General features: G+C 59.7%; 1 protein-coding gene across 2 annotated transcripts; it reads left to right on the top strand.

Moving 5' to 3' along the window:
- The first annotated feature begins 1218 nt into the window (after positions 1-1218).
- On the top strand, positions 1219-19389 carry LOC111550620 (cytochrome P450 26B1). 2 transcript variants are annotated; one of them, XM_023224131.3, is made up of 6 exons: positions 1219-1543; positions 4449-4673; positions 13207-13482; positions 13709-13864; positions 15277-15561; positions 15956-19389. In XM_023224131.3, the coding sequence occupies exons 2-6, from the start codon at positions 4563-4565 to the stop codon at positions 16346-16348; spliced, it is 1221 nt and encodes a 406-aa protein (XP_023079899.1). In that variant the 5' UTR covers positions 1219-1543; positions 4449-4562; the 3' UTR covers positions 16349-19389. The 2 variants fall into 2 exon arrangements, with proteins under 2 accessions (XP_023079899.1, XP_023079900.1); XM_023224132.2 differs by having other exon boundaries at positions 1397-1606.
- Positions 19390-19849: the final 460 nt, after the last annotated feature.

Below are 19849 nucleotides of genomic sequence, written 5' to 3'. Positions count from 1 at the left end.
CGCCGCCGCCACCGCCGCCCCATCGCCCGCCCGGGGCTCTGTCGCCGGCTGCGTCCCGTCCGGGCCGCGGCCCGCCAGCTCCGCATCCGCGCTCGGGCCGCAGCGCCCGCCTCGCCGCCTCGCCCGCCGCTCCTGCCTCAGGGGTGCCGCGGCGGCTCTGGGGCTCGAGCGCGCCGCCCGGGGCAGCCCAGGGACATTTGGGCTCCGGCCTCTCCACTCGCCTCAGCCAGGGAGCTTTCTCCCTCGCCCCCAAAGTTTCTGGGTTCGTTGGAATTTTTGGATTCAGGATTTTTTTAAATTCTTTTTTTACCTAGGAATTTTGGGGCCATACTGCAATACTTTTGACAAATCGACCGCACTTCCTCTCCGCTAGCTCTCTGCCCCCTTCTTTTTTTCCGAGCAGGGAAAGGGGCTTAGGAGAGAGAGGCTCCCTCTGGACAAAGTTTTCCAAAGTTTTCCGAGTGTGATGGTAGCGGGGAGAGCAAACCCTCCAGCTTGACTCACGGCTTCATCTCACCACCCCTTGAGCAGCCCCTAAGCCCGCTATAAAGGAACAAACAAACAAACAAACAAACAAAGTTACACCCCAGTCGCCTCGTGTCTCCTCTCTTCTTTTAGGCATTTTTTTTTCCTCCCTCTCTCCGCTCCCCTCGCAGCCTCCATTGCCCTTCCCTCGGCCCCTTCCTCTTCATTTTCTGTTTCGGCTGGAGGTGCCAGGACCCCCGGCCGCAGCCTCCCCTCCCCCGCCGCTCCGGTCCCCTCCCGTCTGGCCCTCCCCTCCCCCGCCGCGGCCAGCACAGCCAATCCCCCGAGCGGCCGCCAACATGCTCTTTGAGGGCTTGGAGCTGGTGTCGGCGCTGGCCACCCTCGCCGCGTGCCTGGTGTCCGTGACGCTGCTGCTGGCCGTGTCGCAGCAGCTGTGGCAGCTGCGCTGGGCCGCCACTCGCGACAAGAGCTGCAAGCTGCCCATCCCCAAGGGATCCATGGGCTTCCCGCTCATCGGAGAGACCGGCCACTGGCTGCTGCAGGTAAGGGCGCGCTCGCTCCGCTGCTCTCCGGGGTCCGCTAGCTGCGAGCGTTGGGCGGACGGAGCGGCGGGCCGGCCAGGGGGCGCCGGGAGCCTGAAGGCACTGGTCCCCGCCCCGCCCCTTCCCTCCTCTCTGCCGCAGCAGCCCAGGCTTCCCTAGCCCGCCGGCAGCGCGGTTCCGGGACCACTGGCGCTCGCTGAGCAGGTTCAGGGGGCTGGTAAGAGGGGTTCCCGGACCTGAGGGGGCTCCCAAAATGGACTTGCCTGGGTCGCGGCTGGCCTGGCATGGGGGCGTGGAGCGCCCTGGGGGCGCCCAGCGCGGCGCGATCCCGAGGGAGCTTCAGGTCCTGAGCCGCTTTCGCCGCCCCTCGGTGCTCGAAGCCCCAGTCGCCCTCGACTTTCTGGGCTTGGCTGTGTCGCTGGGAGCCGAAAATTGAGTCGGAAGAGGAGGGGGCTGGTGGCAACCTGAACTGCCGATTTAAAATTGTGTTCCGGCGGCGCCGTCGGCAGCGCCAGGTACAGTTGCCCTGGTCCGCGGTCCGCGCTGGTGTGTCTGTTTTGTGGTGGAAGAGGAAGAAGGTAACCCAAAGAAAAATGAGAAGCCTGAGAAGCCAGGGCTCTAGGCTTTCGGGGAAAAGGGTCTATTTACTTATTGGGTGGGGAGAGTTTGGCAGGAGAGGGAAACTTGGGAGAGGTGAGTGTGGGATCCACAGAGTGCGTGTGTGCTTGTTGGATGCCGCACAACCCCACTCTGCTGCTGATAATGGGGGCGGGGCGCGTCAGGGACCAGACCCAGGTAGGTAATGGGGAGATTAACCTAGAGTTAACCTCATCAAGTGGTAGACAATCGCTTTTGCAATGTGATACACACCAGTTTTCTTCTTGGGGTAGGGGAGAGCCTCTGCAGTAACTGCGGGAGGTGTATTTATGCATACTCGCGTTTGTTCTGTTAGCGGAAGCAGGGATGTCCTGAAACTGACAATCCCCCCACCAGAGAGGTGAAGCGAAAGGTTAGCGCTGGGACCTGTGGGTTTAGAGGTGCGAAAGCTTGGCTTGAAATTAACAGACGCGTGCAATCCGCGCGCTCGCGCGCGCGCGCACACGCGCACTCACCCTGCCCCGGGCCGAGTGACAGCGGAGCGGAGGCGGGGAGGGGGCTCGAAGTTCCTCTGCCCTGTGGTCTTTCCACGTCCCGGATTTGGCCCATCTCTTTTTGCGGTTGTTAGTGCAATGAGGTGGGGGTCCCTGCAACCAATGGAAGTATCCCCCCTCCCATCCCCGCAAAGAAATCCCCAGAGCCTTTCCCCTCGCCACCACACTTAAAGGGTCAACTGCAGCGGTGCTCTAGGCTCTGGGCCGCGAATTTAGGAAATAAAATAACTTGGGCAACGGCTCCCGCCTTTTGGAGCCAGTCTGCTGAATCCACCGTCTGTCACCACCCACCCCCACTTCGTTTCCTTACCTCTCTCGGCCCCCCTCAAGTTCCCATGACCTTTTCTCCGAATCCCACAAGAGCCCCTGGGGGTCAGCGTTCAACCTGCACAGAAGTTAGGGAGGAGGAAACCTACGCCTCCCCATCCCTCCAACCCGGGGCCCTAGATCTGGCGTAGGGGAGGGAAATAGGGGGTACGTGTACAGAGCGCCTAAGGGGTTAATGAGAGCCCTCTGAATCCCAGCGTTATTTTTTCGGAGTCATTTATCAGATTTTACGGGGGGACCTCCAAGGGCTCTCCGTTTCCACCGAGCGCCATCTAAACAGAGCCCAGGGCTAAAAATACAACATTTTTGTATAAATTGGACTCGCGGCCCGAGCGGCCGCCCCTATGAAAGTCCTCTTTGTGAAGACCGTGGAAACGGCAGACAAATAACTCTTTATTAATGCCACAAAAAACGCACTTTAATTATAGTTAGGCAGATCAGAGGCAGGGGGTGGGGGCGAGGCGGCGGCGACCTCGGAAAATTCACAACCCAACTTTTGTGTTGAAAGAAAAGAAAAACAGAGGAAAAGAAGGAGAGGAAAGACGGAGAGTGAGACGGAGCGAGGGAGACGGGTACGGCAGACGGAGGGAGGGAACCCCTCGCCTCACCACCCGCTCTGTCGCACCCCACCTCCGCCTAGATTTTTCTTAAAGGGGTAGACGCCGTCTAGAAGGGCTGCACGGCGGGGGCAACTCTCCCCGTCCTCCAGCCTGGGAGGGGGACAGCGTTCTCGCGGCCCAGCCCCCCTCCTGGCTGCGCCGGCGCTCCCGGCTCCTTCCCCGGCGCGCGCCGGGGCCGGAGGCGCATGTGGAAAAGTGATTAGGGCTCCGGGTTCTGCAGAGTCACTTTTCGGCTGTACTGGGGTGTGTGCACATTTAGCTGGAGAATAGTTTTCCGTGGAAAAAAGAAAAGTGAGGAAGGGGATCAACCCGGGATAGGGAGACTGAGTTGTCCCCTCGGGGTTGCAGGACCAGGTAGATCTGGAGCCCGAGTTGGTACGCCGGTGGACTGGCAGGCGGGGCGGCTAGACAGGTGGCGCCCCTCCCCTTTTCGCCCGGTGCTGCCCCGGCAGGAGAAGGGTTAACGTGGGGTGGGGTAACCAGTGCCGACGTCAAAGGTGAGCGGGACGCCCCTGCCCCCGCCCCTCTGAGGTCTCCACGGTTTCCGGTACCCGCGCCGGGCCGGCTCCGCCAGCCGTTTCGAGAGCCCGGCAGGGCCCCGGCCCCGTCATCCTCGGCTCGCGGCGCCACAGCCGGGGATCTGGTTACCTGCGCGGGTCGCCCTGCCCGGTCCCGCCCCGCCCCGCGCTCGGGTTCCAAACTCCAGGGCGGCAACCAAAGTCGGTCTCCGTTATTTCCAGGGCAAAATGCATTAGGAAAATCGCGGCTCTCGGCCCGTGACCCCACCCTGCAGAGTCCTCCGAGGGCCGCCGGGTCCCTGCGCGGGCCACACCGGAGAGCGGAGGAAACCCCAACCCCCATCTGTAGTTGCTGCCTTCGGGCACCGACCGCTTACCGCTATAAATAATCTTTGGCCTGCGGCCACCCCGCGGGGTCTCGCCAGCCCGTGGCCCGGAGCCTGGAAATATTTATTCCGAGAGGCTCCCGAGCGCGGGGGAGGTGGGGGTTGGAGGCGGAGACTCCCGCTTTGGGTCCAGCTGTCCGGGATACCTCTTTCCTCTCGAAAGTCTTTACTAAAAAACAGCCTCCTGGGGGTGCCCCTGGGCCTCTGCCTCCTTGCATTATTTATTATCCTCTAGGCCCTACTTCCCAGTTCTTGTGCACGCTCTGAAAAATAAAACCTGCGTGCTTGTCTGTGTGAGTGTGTGTTTGGTGGGGAGAGGGGGCAGGTGACTGTGCCCGGCGTTGGGGTCCGCCACCCCTCCCTCGCGGGCCCTCTGCAGAATTGCACCCTGAGAGAGACCCCGGTGTGGCTCCCGCAGGGTTCTGGCTTCCAGTCGTCGCGGAGGGAGAAGTATGGCAACGTGTTCAAGACGCACTTGTTGGGGCGGCCGCTGATACGCGTGACCGGCGCGGAGAACGTGCGCAAGATCCTCATGGGCGAGCACCACCTCGTGAGCACCGAGTGGCCTCGCAGCACGCGCATGTTGCTGGGCCCCAACACGGTGTCCAATTCCATTGGAGACATCCACCGCAACAAGCGCAAGGTAAGAACTCTGTCCTCTTCCTTCCGTGCACTCCCTCCCCTCACCTCGGGGCAAGGAGTTCCTGGAGCCCGGGGAATGTTCCCCTACCGAATCTGTGCCCCTCTTTGCACACCATGCTTGAAGACCCCGCAGTTCCCCGCCGACAAGGCCTCAAGTCCGGATCCAGGGCCTGCTCCGGCTTCCCTCCTCTTGGTCCCTTATCATGCTGGCCGACTGCCGTGGGCACCACCAACGGTGACTTGGAAGAGCTTGAGCGTGCGGGATCTGGGGTGTCCAAAGCCTGTCCTTGCCTTGCTCCACAGAGCTGGAAAAGGAAGAGGGCGGGACAGTTGGCCGGCGTTCGCCTTTTCGCCACATTTCCCAGGGAATTCCGAGGACTGGAGAGCGATCATTCTAAAATCAAAGCTGCCCTTCCCACTACAGGCTGCTTGAAGGGAGGCGCGGGCAGGCGGCTGCGCGTGGAGGTTGGGGACAGCTTGTGGGCTGCCGTGGCTGGGCCTGGTCAGAGAAGGGTGCCGCGAGCCTTGGGCCGCGGAGCGCACGGGCCTGGGCCGTGGGGGCAGGGCGGGCGGGGGGAGAGCAGGCGAGGCACGAGCGGGGATCAAAGCGCACCCACCCCCGCGAAAGAGGAAGGGAAAGTGGGTGTTTATCCCTTGGATTTCCCGAGCGACTGGAGGAGGCGCGGAGGAGGTGCGCACGGGGCAGGCCTCCGCCCCTCCCGGCTGCGCTCGGCTACCAGCGCGGGCAGCACGTGCTGTTTGAACTGCAGTAACCCGAAAGCCGAGCCGGCGGGCGGGCCCGAAGCCGCCAGGAGGGGGGCCGCGCGACCTCCCCGACTCCATTTTTTTCCATTGGGTCAGAGGACTCACCCAGGTTTGCAACCTAAGGAAAGGGAGAGGCAGCTTCCCGTCCGGGAGCGGTGGCAGACCGGGGAGGTGGGGAGGCGGACTCCCTCCGTCAGGGGCCGCATATGCTGTGGTCTTGGCGAAGATGGGGAGCGCTCTACTTGCAGACGCATCCTGTAGCACTTGACGTTCTCTGAACAGCCTGTGAAGGGTAATTCTTAACTGCAGACAAAAGGAGGAGCGGTCAAACCGAGAAGACTGGGCTGCATCCCTGCCCCCACCCCGTTCCCTTGTACAGCATGTATTTCAGGAACTGGAAACGGGCTCCCAAAGTCCTCTCTTCAATCTGCCCCACTCCTAGCTGGAAGCAGTTACCACAGCCTGGGGGCAGCGGGAGAGGGGTTCTGGGGAGTGGCTGGGAGGGGCTGGAGGCTTCGCAATGAAGCCTCGGTTTTTCAAAGGTGTTGGGCAGTTATTTTTCCCTCAGCCTTTGCGACTCCACCACAGGCCCATTCCAAAGAGCGAGGAGAGCGGAGACTCAGCTCCAAAGGAGATGGCTGCTTCCTAAGCTCTGCTTTACAGAGGCTTAGGTCAGAGGGATATTATTGTCCGCTTTTCACGGAAGGGGCCACTGAAACGTAGAGCGGTAGAACGAGACTTGAACCAGGTCAGGAGACAAAAGAAAATTTCGGGGAGAGCCTGCAACACCGGACTGCAGCGTCCACGGGAATAGTCTCTGGGCGCGGGAGAAGAGTCCTCCTCTGTCCCGCCTGCCTGGGGCTGCTGGAAGCTGGGGTGGACAGTGAGGAAGGAGGTGTGGCCGGGACCAGAGTGTGGGGTGCAGAGGGCTTTGGGGTGAGGGTGTTGTCTTGGGGTTCCACCCACCCTGGGCCTGACTTGGACTCGGGCCTCCAGGTGTTGGCTGGGAAGGGCTTGCCTGGAAAGCCCCAAGGTTTTTTGGCCTACATTGTCCATTTAGAGGGGAGGGAGAAGGAAGGGAGGGCGCAGATGACCAGGAATATGGGGGAAGGGACGGGGAGGGCTGGGACTGGGGTCAGGGCAGAAACTGAGAGCCTTGGCTGAGGTGTGATGGCTCCCTATTCAGAACAGCCAGTCCTTTAGCTCCCTGGGGGTGGGTGGGGAGTCACCAGAAGCTGGTTCATCCTGCCAGAGGCCTGAGAGCCAAATGCAGGGCCCCCTCTTTGTGTGTAGCAGTTTTATGCTTGCCATGTGAGGCATGTTGGCAGGGAGGGTCGAATGAGAAATGGGTAGTCAGCCAGATGAAAGGATTCTTCCCCCCAAATCTCCCTAAGTGATGATTTAAGTTTACTGAACTCCACAGAAGTCCTGGGGCTGGGTAGGTAGAATCTAGCTGGAAGCGAGGAGGACACTCAGGGCCACTGTTTCTAAATATCCATGTTGGTCCTGGAGAGAACTGCTCATCAGCTGAACCCAAGGCCTGGTGGACTGAGTGTGGCCAAGGTGGGGGTTGCTGGGTGCCACGCACACCTCTTTATCTGGTCCATGCTGCAGTTAGGGGCCTGGCTGCAGTGTGGGCTGCTGGGCCAGGACTGGCCTGGTTAGGAGGTAGGAGCGGGAAGTGGGGCCCAGGTGTGCTGGGGCCCGGCTGGTGGGGAACTGGAACGTCACTGTTTCCATTGGGGCTGGTGGCCCACCCTGCCTCTGGGAGGTCTGACCAGATGTGTTGGAGGGGGCTTCTCACTGCCATCACTGCGCTCCAGGTGTTTGCCCTGGCTGCCCTGGTGGTCTTGGGCCAGCAAGGGTGGGGTTGCCAGGGAAAAAGTCCAGAAAGTCTTGCCCAGTCTAACAGAATCATCTCTGGAAGCCAGGCCTGTGTCCTTGCAGCCAGGGCCTCAGACTCACTCCCTCCTCCTGGGTTACCCTTCCCCTGCCCAGGGCCTGGGGGTGTATCTGATGGATGGGGGAGGGACCCCATCCCTCTTTGTGTGTAGAGAGGCTGGAGTATTGCTGTAGAAGGGCAGATGGAGTCTGGTTAGGAAGGTGGGGGTGAGACAGTTGTCCAAAACATGGAGAAGGAGCTAGGAAATCATTCTAGAAGCTTCCTATGCCCAGTCCTACCCGCCAGGATTGGGCCTCTCCTCTTCTTTGGAGATCGGACTGGACCTCTATGCACCAAGAGGCCAGCAGCTTCAGGACACCCCAGACAGTGGCCTGGAGATACCCTCAGGGAACTTGGAGAGTATTTCAGGGGAGGGACTTAGCCTTGGAGCCTCTGAACTGGGGAGACCTCAGGAGTGATAGTCTTGCCCCTTCTACCCAGATCCCTGCCTACAGGGCCTTCTGGGCCTGAAGCCAAGGTGGGGGACTAGGCTTTGGAGGTAGAAGTCAAGAAACCCTTCCTTTCCATCCACCATCCCTGACTTTGGCCTATCTTGGAAACCTTGTGCTCCTGGGGTCTGTGTTGGGATGGAGAGGCCAGGAGGTGCCTCAGCAGGAGGACGGTGCCAGGAGGACCCATGGTTATGGGGTCCCAGGGAAGGCTAGCCCACACCTGGCTCTAGGAGGCCTTTGGACCAAGGCACAACCTCCGGCCACACAGTCATGTCCACCAGGCTCAGCTCAGGGCAGAAGGTCCAACCTGTGTTGGATGGAAGGCCAGTGGCACAGCCAGGCAGCTCTGCTGCTGGGAGCTCTGCCCCAGCCCCTTGGCATAGGCACAACGCCTTTGTTCTGCCAACACAAGTCCTTCGCCCAAAAGTTACTGTAGCACCAGTGGGTGGGCACAGGGGCTGCTGAGGGGGCGGGTAGCAGCAGCGGATCTATCTGAAGGTCAGTGGGGGAGGGAGCCCACAGTCAGCTGCCAGGACGCCTGGGAGTGGGAACCTCCCTCCACATGCCCTTGTGCCAGGCAGCAGGTGGGTGGGCGGCCTGGATGCGGGGGCCAGCCCTTCCCTCTGTCCCTTCTTTCTGTGTCCTTCTCCCAAGGCAGGGAGGGGTCCAAGGCTGTGGTACTGATGTGTTTGCTCACTCTCCTAGCCTTGGAAGATGAAGGTGGCCTTGGCGGGGAGTGGGAAGGTTTGGTGGGGTCTGCCCTGGCCCTGGGCCCCCCAGGCTGGCTGCTATATCTGTCCTGGGTTCCCTAAGCCTAAAAGGAAGCAACTGCGGGGCCCTGAGACATGCCAGGATCACACCAAAGTGGCGGGGACAGCTGGCCTCACCCTGAGAGTGGACTTCACTGTAGAGGACAGTCCCCTTCAGGACCCTTGGATAAATTCAGAGCCCACCAGGGCTGGCAGAGGGCAGCTCTATGGAGTCTGGAGTGGTGGGATGCAGGGAATTCAGGGCCTCTAGTGGGTGTGGCCAGCCACGCTCTGGACTGTGACCTTGGGAGGCCCCTCCCCATCCACGGCTTTCTAAGGCGGGGTTCGTGGCGGCTGGAAGCGGGAGAGGTAAGAGCGGCTGGGCAAATCACAGATTCTGTGGCTTGGCAGGTGTCTGCCAAGTGCTGCCCGCCCCTCCCCACCTTGTCCCCCTTGTGCTGTAGGTATGTGTGGAAGAGTTAGGGCAGTGGGGAGCACATCTCCAGGTGAGATGATCACAGCTGGAGTCAAATCAGGGGCAGGCGCTCTGCTCCAACCGCTGGAGCCTGTTGGGGGTCTGGGCCAGCCTCCCCACAACCAGAGGGGCTGAGTGTGCCCAGCCCCACAGACCCGGATTGGACATTTCTAGTTCTGGGTGAAGCTGCCTGGCATTTCCACTGGGCCAGGGTGAAGCTGAGGCAGCCAGGCAGCTGGGAAGATGACGTCCTCTCTTACCCCCCTTGTTTGAATATAAAGTACACACCTTGGCGTCACCCCTGTGCGGACGGCTGCCTCAGCGCCTGCCTGCCCTCTGTTATTCTTTCCACTCCGCAGGCCGAGGCTCCGGTGGCTTGGCCGGGTGGCCTGCCCAGGCCCCCACCCCTCCTGGGCAGCCGCTTCCATTCCTCCCAGTCTGAGTCACTGGCCTGGGCAGTGGGTCCCCGCTCCGGCTCTACCCGCTCCTGCTGCCCATCCATTTGTCCATCTGTCCACACCTGCCAGCAGAGAAGGGGGAGGCTATCTGGCTGAGCAAGCGCGGCCCGTAGGGCCATGGGGGTTCACAAAGCGACTCCCCTCCCAGGGCACAGGGTGAGAGGCAGGAGGGGTGAGGAGGCCTGCTTGGGGAGAATGCATTTGTTGAAACAATGATAGGGAATCTGAGCCTTCACGAGCCCCTGCTGGTGCCCCTAGACCCTTGTGGGATCAGCGCCCACTCCGGAGGGAGGGAGAGAACCAAGGGGTGGACTCCTGAGCCTATTGTGTCTTTCGGGGCTTGGCAGGGGAGCTGCCCAAAGCCATCCCTCAAGGCGACTGCCCTCCTCCCTCCTGCCCAAGCCTCTGAGGCTGCAGCAGGTAAACCTGGATGGGCGCTCCTGGTCTCCCGTGACAGTACCTTGCTCTCCCCGGGCACCAACCCTGGTGGGGAGTCCATGCCTGCCACTCCCTCTGCAGGGCTTGGCCTGGGCCTGGGCTGGCTCCCAGTGACCTTTGTCCGGCATTCTTGGCTGACTTTTGGGAATTCCGAGGGAAGCCCCAGAAGGAAACAAAGCAGCCGTGGCTCCTGCTATGCCTGTGGTCAGGGAAGTAGCTCCGGGCCGGGAACCCTTCCTTTCTTCACAGGGAGCCGCTCCCCGGCACCTTCCCAGTATGCCCGAGTCCTGACCCCAGCAGGCGGTGGCCTCAGACCCAGCGCGCCCTGACGCAGCCCTGACCGCCCTCTGCCCCAGCCTGCGCCTCTGCCTCCACCCGTCCTTTGTGGCGGGTGGTGGTTTCAGAGCTGCCCTGGCTTTGGGAAGTGCCTGCGTTGTTACACCTGGGCACAGACCCAGGGATGAGGCCCTGGAGGCTTCCTAGGGCCTGGGAGGCCCCTATGCCTGTGCAGCAGCTGGGCCAGAGGCAGGGGCATGGACCTGGTGACCTCTGAGCCCAGCCCCTCGGGGCCAGTATGCCCTCCACCCACCTTTGCTGGGATTCTCATTTGGGGGATTTCTCCACCTCACGGTGAGCTCTGAGGAGTGTCATGGACAGCCTGGCGGAAAGGCCCTCAGAACGGCCAGTCAGGCCTCTCATGAACCCAGCGGGGAAACAGCTCCAGGAGGGGCAGCGGCCTGCTGGCTGTCACTCAGCCAGTCAGACACTGGCTGAGACAGTGTCCTGGTCCTGCCTTCACTTTCCTTTTAGAAGCCCCAGCCCCAGGGGCCTGCAGGTGCCGGGTGGCAGTGGTTTTTCTGGCTCATTCTAGCCCCTGGCCTTGCCCATGGACCCCTTCCCTCCAGGGGTCAGGTGTGGACCCCTGCCCTTGGAGTCCTTCCGTCAGTCCCTGGGCCCTTCTCTCTTCCTAGACTATCCCTGCCTACCCTCCAGGGCCCCCAAGGCCTGGGAAGGAGCAGTTCAACCGGCCATCGCTAGAGGGCGCAGGAAACGGAACCCATGGGACAAGGCAGGGCTTGTCTGTGGGTGAGGTGTGGGCCCTCCGTGCTCCCCCTTTTTAAACCCTGGGATGGCCCCTCCTGGGCCACTGTAGCCCACATGGGGTGTGTGCGTGGGGGCTGGAAGGCACTCCCCAGGGGATTCGAGCATTGACAAGTTCGGGGCCTCTTGGAAGGGATAGCATCTACTTCGGGGCAGGTGGGGGCTGCTGTTCAGGTGCTCAGTGGATTGAAGGGAGGCCTCCTGGCTCCACCTCACTGTTTACAGATGAGGAAACTGAGGCTTGGGGGAGCGGGTAGCCACTTGGCCATGATCACACTGGAAGTTGCTGGATGATGCACAGTTACAACTCAGCCCCTTTCCTGGCACCCCACTGCATCTTAGAGCCCGCCAGTTTCTACTTTGACTGGGCCTGGTGGACGTGGCCTCCAGGGCACGGGGTGATGAGAGGCAGGAGGACCAGGTCTCCCATGTGCTGGGGGCCCTGGCCAGCCCCTACCCTGCACCTTCCGTGACAGAACACCTAGTCCGTCCTGGGCTGGCTGGCTCTGGGCCAAGTATGACCTCTTTGGCCCTCCCTGTCCCACCTCTGGCTTCCCTGTCCTGCCATGGAGGCCTGGTAGCCGCAGAGTGATTTTCCTGTCCCCGTCTTGTTTCCTGATGCACTTTCCCCTCCTGTGTGCTGCTGTCTGCCCACCCTGTGGCTCTCTGCTGTCTGTAAGGGGCCCTTCACTGGCCAGTGCTGGGCTTTAGAAGAAGTGCCCCTTCTCATTCCCCCAAGACCCTTCACTTGCCCAAGGGCTGAACCTGGAATCCTCAGGACATGAGGGTTGGGGGTTGAAGCAAACAAGCATTGCCTTTATCCATCACTCTCTGAAGGGAGGCAGCAGTTAGAGTCCCCTGGAAATTCCCTCGGACCCCCAAAACTGGGCAAGGTGTGAATGACCCATCTGGACTTGGGCTGATCTGGGCGACCTCCTTTCATCCTTCTACCTCTCTGCTGTCCCTCTGTAGCAGGAGCGGCCCCAAACAGTGCAGGCCTCTCTGCCCCTTGCCGGCCTCCTGCCCTCCCTCCCTCCCTCCCTCCACCGGGAATTTCGGAATGAAAGTGCTATTGTGAACGCCTGGCTGGGCCACTGAAGGGCCAGCACTGTTATTTCTGCAAACCAGCCCTCCCATTAGCCATGCAGGGCCCAGGCCAGGAAAATGTTACCTTTCCTCCCCGAGCTGACTGCAGGGGAAATTCTCACATTTACAGTTTGTGCGGTGGTTGTGTTTGGGGGGCAGTTGGGGAGGGCGGCGCGTGTGTGTGGTTTGCATGGGGTAGGGTGGGGGGCTCCCTCCTCCGCACTGTCCCTCCCCTCCCAGCCTGTGCTTGGTGCTGGTAGCGGGGGTGCTCCCCCTTCTCATCTGAACTCTGGTGGGATGGAGGTTGCTGCTTATGAGCGAGACCCACAGGCTATCGGTAAATAAACTAACGTGCTCCCGTCTCCTCCACACATGAAAACATGTGCGGGGGAGTCCTGGGTGAGGAGGGCAGCAAGGGGGGCTGCGCAGGCAGCCGGGAGGACGGAAGATGGGGAGGTGGGAACAGGACTCACTGCCTCCTCACAGTGGCCCTGGAAGATGCAGGGAAGTCACAGGGCTTCTGGTTGTCTTTGTGATCTTTGGGGGTGGAAAGCCATTGCCCCCATTCCCCCGCTGCTTTTGGACCTGGCCACACTGAAGACCTTTTCATGGCACAGCTGTTAATAAACTTACTACAATCTGCACCCAGTAGGTGTTTTCCAGCAAGTGATGACAATTTTGGTTCCCAGGAAGTCCTGCTTGAGGTCTAGTCTCAGGCTCTCTTGCTGTCCCCCGTGGAGTAGCTATCGCCCGATGGCCTTCCCCTACTTTCCTGTACAGTCCAACGACTGTGCTCCACTTCTCCCAGGCACTTCCATCCTGTGTCCCGGGATTCCGAAATGGGCTTCTGCAATGGAAGGGTGGTTCCCCGCTCAGCTGCCACTTGTGCCCCACGCAAGCCACGTCCCTCAAAGACTTGCTGGCAGCTGGCCTGCCCAGCTCCCAAAGCTTTGTTATTGTGTGGAAGCTGAAATTCTCTTTGGTCACATTCATTCTCCAGGCAGAGTGAGGGGCTGACCGGGGCGGGCTGTGCCAATCAGCTCGCCCACCTGCCTCTCTGCCTTCCAGGTCTTCTCCAAGATCTTCAGCCACGAGGCCCTGGAGAGTTACCTGCCCAAGATCCAGCTGGTGATCCAAGACACGCTGCGTGCCTGGAGCAGCCACCCCGAGGCCATCAACGTGTACCAGGAGGCGCAGAAGCTGACCTTCCGCATGGCCATCCGGGTGCTGCTGGGCTTCAGCATCCCCGAGGAGGACCTTGGGCACCTATTTGAGGTCTACCAGCAGTTTGTGGAGAATGTCTTCTCCCTGCCTGTTGACCTGCCCTTCAGTGGCTATCGGCGGGTGAGCACCCAGGACCTGGGAGGAGAGGAGCAGGAGCATCCATGAGCCCCCTCTCTGGGGATGGGTGGCTGACCTGACCTCTGAGTGGGCACCTAGGCACAGGGCACATGGACAAAGGGGAGAGGTGTCAGCGTGGGGTAGGAGGAGGCTGGAGTCATCCCTGGTGGTCCCGAGGCTCGGATGAGAGCCTGCCCTTCTATATGAGTGACAGCCCTTCCCGCCGCAGGGCATTCAGGCTCGGCAGACCCTGCAGAAGGGGCTGGAGAAGGCCATCCGGGAGAAGCTGCAGTGCACGCAGGGCAAGGACTACTCGGACGCCCTGGACCTCCTCATTGAGAGCAGCAAGGAGCACGGGAAGGAGATGACCATGCAGGAGCTGAAGGTGGGGTGGGCGTGTGCCCCTCGCTGGCAGCACCAGCACCCAGGCTCCATTCTGAGCTTTCCTTGGGTGGAAATGTGCCTTGCTCTTTCTAGCCCCTGTAGTCTGGCCCCACACACGCTTTCTGAGCAGTGGCTGGAGACCGCGAAACTGGAAGCGACGTCTGTGTCCCCGCCCTGCTCTGCAGGATGCCATGGGGTGCCCTCCCTTCTCTCCCCATGGCCTACAGGGAGCTCAGGCCTGGGAATGATCTCGATTCATTTCCTAGTCCCAATATCCCTGGGAGGCCATCTAGGGAAATGCAGGCCCACAAGGGGAAACCACTTGCTTGTCATCAGCCTCAGCCCTTGGGGAAGAGCAGGGGAGATTTGGATGCGAGGTCTCCTCCCCCACCCCCAGCCTTTTCAGGTTGCTGGCACTTTGCATGCCCTCCCACTCCCCTGGCCCCTGGTGATCCCGGCTGTGCTCCGTGCAGGGCCCGCTTGCCCTGCTTTGGACGGATGTTTCACCAGAGGAGGGCTCACTCGCCCATCCCCACCTGGGCTCTGCAGGCCCACTCTGCTGCCGGGTGCCCACGGACGCTCACTGCAGCCTCCCCTGCCCACTATCTTTGCCTCCCCGTATTCTAGCTCCAACTTCTTTCCCTGGGAGCTAGGAAGAGCCAGAGTGGCTTTTCCACTATAACAAGCTTTGTGATTTATGGGTGTTACCATGGCCAGTAATGGACCCAGGTCCCTTCATTCCCCTCTCTGGGCCCAGAGTTCACATTTGTAAAATGCAGGGCTTGCTATGAGATGGCCTGCTGGGGCCTTTCTATGGGGAACCCATGGCCCTGGTGTCCTGCTCCCCAGAGAGCCCTGGCAGGGTCTTTAGGTCCTCAGGAGGTCACCTCCCCTCAGCCTTATCCCAGGTCTCCAGCGGAGTGGCCCCAGGCTGCCTCTCAGACCCCATTGGCTCCCCTGACTACCCACCGAATGTCCTCCTCCTGCAATGGAGGAAGGGGCTGGCGCTGCATGCCCCACACACGCACATGCACACCCTCTGCGCAGGGCCTTGCTCCTTGGGATTTGTTCTTTTTCTCCTGTGAGCCCATTGCATATCAGGCCTGTGGGGCTGGCCCAGGAACCCAGCAGTGAGTGAGAAGTGGCCCCACTCCAAGGGACTGGAGGCCAGTGCTTCTGCCCTGGGTCACAGCAGTTGTGTCTTCTGCCTAGCCAGGAACTGGCTGTGACCCCCGCGTCCATCGTGACACTAATGCTCTGGCAACATGAGACTCAGAGGAAGCAGAATTCACTGCAGGAACCAGGCAGGGCCCAGCACAGATGACCTGGGCACACGGGCCACTGGCCGAATGGGGTAGCCCCTGCCTGGCTGAACCCATACCTCCAACAACGCCTCTCCTCTGTGCCCTGCAGGACGGGACCCTGGAGCTGATCTTTGCGGCCTATGCCACCACGGCCAGCGCCAGCACCTCGCTCATCATGCAGCTGCTGAAGCACCCCACCGTGCTGGAGAAGCTGCGGGAGGAGCTGCGGGCTCATGGCATCCTGCACAGCGGTGGCTGCCCCTGCGAGGGCACACTGCGCCTGGACACGCTCAGCGGGCTGCGCTACCTGGACTGCGTCATCAAGGAAGTCATGCGCCTGTTCACGCCCATTTCCGGGGGCTACCGCACTGTGCTGCAGACCTTCGAGCTCGATGTGAGAGAGGCTGGGCCTGTGGAGCTGGGGGTGATGGGGGAGCGGGGGCACCGGGATAGGGGCAAGGCGGGAGACTAGCCTCCATTTCAGGGACATCAGGCCTGATGGGGAAACAGTGCTTACTTTCAGTCTCACGGGAGAAGTGCGCCCCAAATGCATCAGATGAAGCCAGGTCGGGTGTTATATGTGAAGTCGCATGTGCACATCTACAGATAAGGGCTTGGACTAACATGCTGAGTGGGGCTGGCTGGCCAGGCCTGGGGGCCACCGTGGGGTGTCTCTAGGAAGAGACAGGTCTTGAACATCTGGGGCTGAGCAGGCAGGGGCAGTCCTAGGCCCTCCGTGGGTTACTCCGGCTCTCACCACCCGCTCCTCGGCCCCCATCTTGCTCCAGGGTTTCCAGATCCCCAAAGGCTGGAGTGTCATGTACAGCATCCGGGACACCCACGACACAGCGCCTGTGTTCAAAGACGTGAACGTGTTCGACCCCGATCGCTTCAGCCAGGCGCGGAGCGAGGACAAGGACGGCCGCTTCCATTACCTCCCATTCGGTGGCGGTGTCCGGACCTGCCTGGGCAAGCACCTGGCCAAGCTGTTCCTGAAGGTGCTGGCGGTGGAGCTGGCCAGCACCAGCCGCTTTGAGCTGGCCTCGCGGACCTTCCCCCGCATCACCTTGGTCCCCGTCCTGCACCCCGTGGACGGCCTCAGCGTCAAGTTCTTTGGCCTGGACTCCAACCAGAACAAGATCCTGCCGGAGACAGAGGCCATGCTGAGCGCCACAGTCTAACCCAAGGCCCACCTGCCTCAGCCCAGCCCAGGCAGCGGGGTGGCGGTGGTGGGAGGTAGAAACCTGTGTGTGGGAGGGGGCCGGAATGGGGAGGGCAAGCGGCCCCCATACTTGCCCTTCCCTGCTCCCCCTCCCTGGCAAACCCTACCCAAAGCCAGTGGGCCCCATCCTTCCTAGGGCGGTGCTCCACTTCTGGCTCCCGCTTCCCTCCAGCCACTCCCCATTTCCCACCAGCTCAGCCCCTGGGAAGGGCGTGGCGGGGGCTCTGCATGCCCGTGACAGTGTTTGGTGTCAGCGCGTGCTACAGTGTTCTTGTGATGTTCTGAAATGCTCCCTTCCCTCCGTTCCTTTTGGACCCTTTTAGCTGGAGCCCGGGGTCAGGAAGAGCGGTGCCCGCTTTGGTGCACTCTTCAGCGCCTCCCTCTGCTGCGCCCCCACTGCATCTGCCCAGGAGCAGCATCCTGGGTAGCAGAACAGGAGTCAACCTTGGCGGGGTGGGGGCTGCCTCCAACCTGGAGACTCTCCTTCCCTGTGCCCCTGTTCCCACCCTGCCTCGCCAGTTTGAACATTTGAAATTACCTATTGCTGCTACTTGTTCTGTCCTCCGACCTTGGGGCAAAGGAGCCCCAGGCCCTGTCTCCCTAGCATCCTCCCTGGTGGCCCTGGGCAGGTGCACTGACACCCCCACCTTCCCATCCCCTGCTGAACCGGGCCCTGTTACACACACGGGCCTGAGGCCCACGGCTCGTGTGCTACTTGCCCCCATATTTATTCACTGATAGAGAATCTTGGGGATGCTGGGGTCTGGAGCGAACATTTCCTCCCCTTCATGCCCTAGCCTGTGTTCCAGCTGTCTTGGCGAGACTTCTGTGAGTGAAGACGAAGGGGTCTCCGGTCAAACCCAGCCCCTGGACCTAGGGTTGAAAGCCTTCCCCGGCTCCAGGCATTATTTGGGTTTAATCTTGGAGGCTCACTCCTGGGCTGAAGTCCAGTGCCTCTGCCTTGTACCTGGTGGAGATGGGACATGGCCCATTGCCTCCTCCCTCTCCTGTCAAAAACCCTGATCAGGTAGATTTGGAGGCGGCCGCCATTTCCTGCTTGGCCCCTGTTCACCCCAGTGCCCCTGACTCCAATGCATCAGTTTGGGGAAGGATACGGGTTCTTCTGACGGGGAGCCAGGGCCTCCGTCTTCCCTTCCTTAACCCTCCCCCTTTGCCCTCCACCCTGAAAAAGGTGTCCTTGAAGTCCCTTCCACCTCTATGCCACTGTCTGCTTAGCCCAGCTCAGGGGTGGGGAAGAGGCGAAAGCGTGGGGGAGGTGAGCGCAGCGGCAGTTCTGCCTCGGAGCTGACTCCAGGGCCCCGTGTGGTCTCCGGACAGCGGCGGGAAGGCTGCTGCAGCTAGAGCTGACGAGGCGGCGATGTGCAGTTTGTCAGGGGGATTGGGTTGAAAACTGGCCAGTCGGGATGACTGGGTGAAAGAGGAGTAGCTCCTACCACTGGCGTTTTGAGTGTTGGCAATTTGGGATGCCTCCTGGGGATGGTGTGGGGGCCTTTGGTGAGTCTCTAAGCAATTGTGTCTGTTTTCAGATTTTTCCTTGCTTTTGTGTTTCTCTATTGGTTTTTGAAACATCAAAAACCAATTTGGTTTTGTAAAAGCAATGAATCTTCTTTACAAGAAAATCGAAAACAGAAGAATGAAGGACATGCCAGTCCCCGATTGCTGCTGTGAGCACCTCAGCGGCTCCCTCCAACCAGATACCATAGGCAGCCCCACAGACTGACCCTGACCCCACTCACCGCCACCCTGACGATAGACTATAGGAACGGGCCCATACCACACAGACTGCTCTCCAATCCCCGAGTCTCAGATGTTTCGTTTATTTCCTACTTTTCCACTACTAAAAAACAGTGTGGAACAGACATTATTGGCAAAATTGATCATCCCCAATCCTGAAAAACAGGCCGGAATGGGTAAAGACTTGTCAAAGCTTGCAACATAGCTACATGGTGCACCTGAACCTGTACCCACCCATTCCCCCAACACAAAACGAGTGTCCGGAAGGTTCATTTGCCTTTAAACTGATCCAGCTGGCCCTAAACCAATTGTTTTTGACTGAGTATCTAGGAGAGCAGTAAGTGGAACTTCAGACAACAAGCCCACTGGGTCTGGTCCAGGTGACGGGCAGGAGGCATGGGGCTGGGAGGTCTCAGGGGCCTTGCCCGGGGGTGGCCAGCCTGGTAGGGGGCAGAGAAGGAAAAGCTGAGGGGGGGTTCCTGTGAGGGAGGAAAGAAGGATCATTTGCCCCGCTGGGTATCAAAGGCAATGAGAAGAGAGCCGAAGAAAGCTCTTGCTGGCTGACAGGACCCCTGTGTTGTAATTGGTCCCTCCTTTCAGCTCTTTGGTGAGATTCCCGCGTCTGTGTGTGTGCGTGTGTGTGCGTGTGTGTTTCATAGAGCTAGCGTTAGATGGGTGATGTTTCTTACTTATCATCCCTAACTATTGTAACTTGACCTTAAAAAGACAAAACCCCACAAAACTCTTCCTGCCACGGGCTTGCAGATTGAAGCACTTTCGATGTTGGGCGCTGGCGTTTGTGTTCTGGGCACCACCGTGACCCTGCCCAGATGGCTATAATATTATTTTATACACAAACATGTTTTTCATAAATGTTATAATTTTGTGTCTGTCTTTATAAACTATTATAAGTACTATTTTTGTTATAATTCAAAATAGATATAGTATAAAGTTTTTGCTGTTAAATATTTGTTATTTAGTAAAATATGAATTTTGCTCTATTGTAAACATGGTTCAAAATATTAATATGTTTTTATCACAGTCATTTTAATATTGAAAAAGCACTTGTGTGTTTTGTTTTGATATGAAACTGGTACCGTGTGAGTGTTTTTGCTGTTGTGGTTTTAATCTGTATATAATATTCCATGTTGCATATTAAAAAAATGAATGTTGTGCATTTTGTGATTTTGGAAATACTCAATGTGGCTCTTTTATAGGCTTCTATAATAAACCGTGGGGACTCGCCCTTGTCTCCGTTGCCTCTCTGCTGTCTGCCTTCTCAGCCTTACTGAAAGGGTCCTCCCTGGCCACCTGTGTTCACATCAGCAACGCCCCATCCACCTTGTCAGTTAGGAAGTTCTTCCCTAAAACTGTCCCGTGAGGCCAGTTCGCCATTCCTCGCGTGCAGGCACAGAGATCTGTGACAGAGTCCTGGGAGGAGGAGGTTCCTTGGGGAAGGAGAAAGAATCGGTCAGTCTATATGGGGAGGGGCAGCTGGGAGGACACTCCGAGTGTGGCCATGGCTGGCTGTGCCAGGTGTTTCGGGGCTGGACAGGGGGACTGAGAGCTCTGAGTCTGTCTTGTTAACTTGAGCGAGGACACTGATGTTCACAGTCACGTGACAAATTAGGGCGCAGAATTCAGTTCTTCTGACGTCTGGCCTCGCGTCCCATGCCAGCACTTCTCAAAGCCTGTTTCATGGGTG

Source organism: Piliocolobus tephrosceles, chromosome 15 (assembly GCF_002776525.5).
Source record: "Piliocolobus tephrosceles isolate RC106 chromosome 15, ASM277652v3, whole genome shotgun sequence".
Classification (NCBI taxonomy): domain Eukaryota; kingdom Metazoa; phylum Chordata; class Mammalia; order Primates; family Cercopithecidae; genus Piliocolobus; species Piliocolobus tephrosceles.
Note: the sequence above shows the minus strand (reverse complement) of the source record. Positions and strands in the feature narration are given on the sequence as shown.

Excerpts from the sequence above, each read along its gene's own strand:
- LOC111550620 (XM_023224131.3), top strand. The coding sequence starts at position 4,563 with ATGGGCGAGCACCACCTCGTGAGCACCGAGTGGCCTCGCAGCACGCGC. Across the intron at positions 4,674-13,206 it reads TCCACCGCAACAAGCGCAAG|GTCTTCTCCAAGATCTTCAG; the intron begins GTAAGAACTCTG and ends TCTGCCTTCCAG. Across the intron at positions 15,562-15,955 it reads TGCAGACCTTCGAGCTCGAT|GGTTTCCAGATCCCCAAAGG; the intron begins GTGAGAGAGGCT and ends ATCTTGCTCCAG.